The 4630-nt window shown below is 37.4% G+C and overlaps 1 protein-coding gene across 1 annotated transcript in view; it reads left to right on the forward strand.

Moving 5' to 3' along the window:
- Positions 1-214: 214 nt before the first annotated feature.
- Positions 215-4630, forward strand: part of LOC104279910 (methionine synthase reductase-like) — a gene marked incomplete at its 5' end in the record, with an annotated part of 5590 nt that continues 1174 nt past the window's right edge. The window contains 4 exons of the mRNA XM_009877364.1: positions 215-401; positions 2622-2740; positions 4302-4394; positions 4481-4627. Of these exons, the coding sequence (XP_009875666.1) occupies positions 215-401; positions 2622-2740; positions 4302-4394; positions 4481-4627 (546 nt within the window). The remainder of the gene's footprint in view (positions 402-2621; positions 2741-4301; positions 4395-4480; positions 4628-4630) is intronic.

Consider the following 4630-nt stretch of genomic DNA (forward strand, 5'->3'; position numbering starts at 1 on the left):
TTGGATTCCCTTCTGTAGACACCCTAGCTTCTGAGCCCAACCTTAAGGTTATTTCTGACTATATATATAAATATCACACAGTTAGTAGAACACTTGGAATTGGAATCCTGGTGCAATTGTGGTGATTTGGGCTGCAGGTGGACTTGCTGTAAGATTTAAACGCTCCCTCTCAGGTTTGGTGGTTTGTTTTTTTTCTATACTTCTCTCTTTGCAGTTCAAATTTATATCAGCCAGGAAAACTGTGGTTTGTGTTTAATATTGTGGAGTTCCCTGCCAGTCCCCCTAGACCAGTCTCACGGAAAGGCGTGTGTACAGGGTGGCTTGCTGAGTTAGTTGCACCTTTACTGCAGCCCAGTAGAACCACTCTGGATACAAAAGGAGGAAGCTCTTCAACTGAAAAGGTATGAATATTTGATCTAAACTCCTTAACTATTACATTTATGTTTGAAACAACTGCAGGTTCCTGTGTTTGCTGCAGGTGTTTTGGCAGCATACACCCTCATTTTGCAGTTCTACACTACTTGTGAGTTTACCCTTCTCTGTGACATGTCTAGATCTTCATTGCTAAGTTTGTAAACTTACATTTTACTTTATCTATAGATGCTCTAGTTATGAAACTTCGCATTGCGGAAAGGCCAGAGTTGTTTTCCACCCTGCTGTGGTCCCAATCAAATCTTGGAGGATATTTTCATGGACTAAAAACAGCACTGTGCAGTTAAAAGCTTGTGACTGTTAGTGTTGGAGGAGAGAGGCCCTTCGTTGATTCCAGGAAAGGGTGTCAGATAATAGGGAAGAAACCATAAAACTGGCTTCTTGTCAGGTCTTGCACCGTTTGCAAAGGCCAAATTATTGAATGTGACATGGGACAGTCGTCTGTCATATTTCTGATGTACATCAAAGATGACTTGGAATGTTCATTATTATTAGAAGGTGGTACTTATTTTTTTTTGCCTCTTTTCCTGTTGTTGCAGAAAATCTATGTAATTAATCTCAAATTCATCAAGTGTAAGGTAGTCATTCAAAAATTAGGAATTTTGCTATATAATTAATAAGACAAAAGAACTACTGTCAGTCTAATCTATATTTGATGAGAAAATGGAAACAAGCATAGAATTTGGCTACAGGAAAACTGTGCCAATAATTCAAGGTGTTGATCTGGCAAAATGGAAAGAAAATACATAATTAACTCAAAAGACAATTTGATTTGCATCTTATATCCTATTCCAATGCTCACATCTGCTCTTTATTAAAAATATAATTGAATTGCAGTATATTAAAGACCAAACATGAAAAAGAGGCAGTTAAAAAGAACAAAAATAACTATTACAAAATGAGTTTGCATAAAGTTCAGAACTATTTGGATCTGCTGTACATACTAGAATTCAGCATAGATAAATCTGCAGCAGTACACAGAGACTGCAGAAATACATGGAATACCAACACCAAATAGATGAGTGCAATGTTATGCAAAAATACCTCACGTTAATTGAAGACACTTTACAGTATAAATTTGTTTACCATTTGCAGTATCTTTTAAGGGAATGACCAATTTGGAGTCATTAATAGGGGAAAACAGCCTCCCAAGTCAAATGTGGTTTGAAGTACTAAGTAAAATAGAAATACACATATTGCCCCCAACCAGCAAGAATTGTCCTATTTTTTTTTAATCATCATGAAACCAGAAAAATAATCCTATTTAATGTTGTGGTATCTGTAGTGAATTAAATGATAAGAAATGAGCAGTGCTAAACCACTCAGGTTTACAAGTTTAAATAACTTGGTCTAGTGCTTCACTCCTTTCTTAAACTTGAAAGTAAATTCAAATCCTTTCATAATTAATGTGCAAAATAAATTGGATGTTTGCTTATGACTTTAATGGATGAAACTTTGCTATGGCTGATGCTGAGTCTTGAGTAATCTTTTAAGAATTGTAGATAGTCATCTCTCATTTCCTATACATTGTTAGTTAGCCATGCATCAGAGAACAGTAGTGGAGCTCCTGTGAAAATTGTGTTTATAGACCTCCTTTCAGACACAGATCTGAAGACCAGAGTTAGGGTTTGTCAGTGGAATGATATAAACGGTTTTCCAAGGTCCTTGAGCAGTTATCTGCCTCCCCTTACTCATATGCGGTTTTGGAGATCATGTCAAATTTTGTGAAAATTAAAGAAGCAAGCTCACTATTATTAGGCTTTATTTCACTGTGAATGAATCCTCACCTGTACTAGAATATTTTTGGATGTCCACAATGTAAAAAAAAGAACAAACAAAAAACCTTGAGTTGCCTATAATAGTGATACAACTAGTTTTACTTCCCTTTGACTACCAATACCAAGCTTTCCATGAATTCTGCAACAGTATTCCCCAAATTTATGGTGCAGTCAAGTTTCATACACAGAAACGCGTTTTTGTGGTTTTGCCTACTTTTTCCTCCAGATAGATTTGTAGATTTGAAAATATGATGGTTTGTTGGTTTTCTTTTTTCTCAGAAATTGATGTGAAATTTTATCCTAAGTGTCTGTGTGGCGTTAAAAATAGACTCTGAAGCTCAGAGTATTCTTTCTAATACTTTTCTGTATATTTTCTAATACTTTTCTGTATTCTTTCTAATTCCATTTTAGATAACTATTTTTCATCGTCCAACCAATGCTTTCCACTTACCTGCAGACCCATCTGTCCCATTCATGATGGTTGGTCCAGGAACAGGAATTGCACCATTTATTGGTTTCCTACAACACAGGTATGTACCAAGTTGTTACAGAGAAAACAGCCTTTTTATGTTAAAGAAAATAGAGCCCCAGGTTCTGAGTCCAAATGCAGGTAATCTTATTTTTTTATTTTTCTTTTTACTTTCTGTAACCATGATATGCTGATTAGAAATTATTAGAAGCAGTCATAGAATCACAGAATGGTCTAGGCTGGATGGGACCTTAGAGATCATCTAGTCCAACCTCCCTGTCATGGGCAGGGACGCCTCTCAACTAGATCAGGCTACTCAAGGCTCCGTCCAACTTGGCCTTGAACATCTCCAGGGAGGGGGCAGCCACAACATCTCTGGGCAATTTATTCCAAAGTCTTGCCACCCTCGTACTGAAGAATTTATTCCTAAGATCCAGTCTAAATCTATTCAACTTAAACCATTTCCCCTTGTCATATCGCTGGACACTCTTGTAAAAAGTCCTTCCCCAGCTGACTTTATCCACCGAGTGGTCCATCTGTCAAATCCATGTCTCTCCGTTTTAGAGACAAGGATGTCATGTGGGACAGTGTCAAACGCCTTGCGCAAGTCAAGGAAAATGACGTCCGTTGCTTTTCCCATGTCAACCAGCACTGTAGCTTTGTCGTTGAAGGCCACTAAATTAGTCAGGCACGACTTGCCCCTAGTGAAGCCATGCTGGCTGTCACCAACCACTTGATTGTTTTTTGTGTGCCTTAGTGCAGCTATCAAATGCGGTGAGAATGATCGCAAGTTTTATAGGAAACCAACACAGATCATTCCTGCGTGACTCGTTAGTTGCAGCAAGATAATGAAGTTCTTGCATCCTGTAACAATTTCTTTTTTAAATCATTTTATTTGAGAGGAAAGTGGAATTTTGATATGATGTTTCTTACTCCATGCTTCCGCTTTAACCAAATCATTCCAAACATTTAACTCCCCAGTATACCTTTATCTCTGAGAAGTAATTTGCATTTTATTTTAAAGGATTCATGGCACTTCATAAGCATTTGATCAATAATAAATGAAATATCTCTCTCAAAGTGTACCTAGAAAGTTGCAGCTAAAACCCTTATAAAGTAATACCTTTAGCATTATTTCAAGAAAATACAGTAACTCTTTTGATGATGTGGTAGTAAATAGATTGTTATTCATAACATCTAGCAAGTTTCTTCATCTAAATGGAAAGCATGCTAAAACTGCTTTGTGCTGAGTTCTCCCCAGTGTTTTTACAGGGCTTCTAATGAAGGATAAAGGGTAACGATCTCCTTATTCAGCAGTCAGGGTTGTTTTGTGAGATGTTTGGACCTGTCAGTCTTGACTATTGCAGTATGAAAACGTGGCAAAAAAAACCCCAACCCACGTTTGAAGTTGATTGATTTTGAGCTGGACCAAAAGTGAGTAGTCAAGAAAATCAAATAAGGAGGATTTGACTGTCATTTACCTCAAGTCATTTCACATTTTTGCCAATCCAGAGGTTTATTAAGGCACCACTTTAAATAAGAATGAGGTTATAGATGTATTAGAGTCTGCACTTGATAAACAGGATTGGATTTTTAAATTTTTTTTTCTTTGGTCTGTTTAGGCAAAAGCTGAGAGAAGAAAACGCGGACTGGGAATTTGGAGAGACGTGGCTGTTTTTTGGTTGTCGGCATCAGGATCGAGACTATTTGTTCAAGCAAGTTCACTCTTTAGCATTCATTTTTTATTTATGAAGGCATGCTTATCGGCGAGCCATTGCTAATGGTTTTTATTGCCTTTCAGAGATGAGCTCAGATGTTTTCTTGAAAATGGCACTTTAACTCATCTCAAGGTTTGTTTCTCAAGGGACCCTTCAACTGCAGCAGTAGCTCCGCCTAAATATGTGCAAGATGTCATTAGGCTTTGTGCTAAGGAAGTTGCCAGAGTCCTGCT

Source organism: Apaloderma vittatum, unplaced genomic scaffold (genome assembly GCF_000703405.1).
Source record: "Apaloderma vittatum isolate BGI_N311 unplaced genomic scaffold, ASM70340v1 scaffold1041, whole genome shotgun sequence".
Classification (NCBI taxonomy): domain Eukaryota; kingdom Metazoa; phylum Chordata; class Aves; order Trogoniformes; family Trogonidae; genus Apaloderma; species Apaloderma vittatum.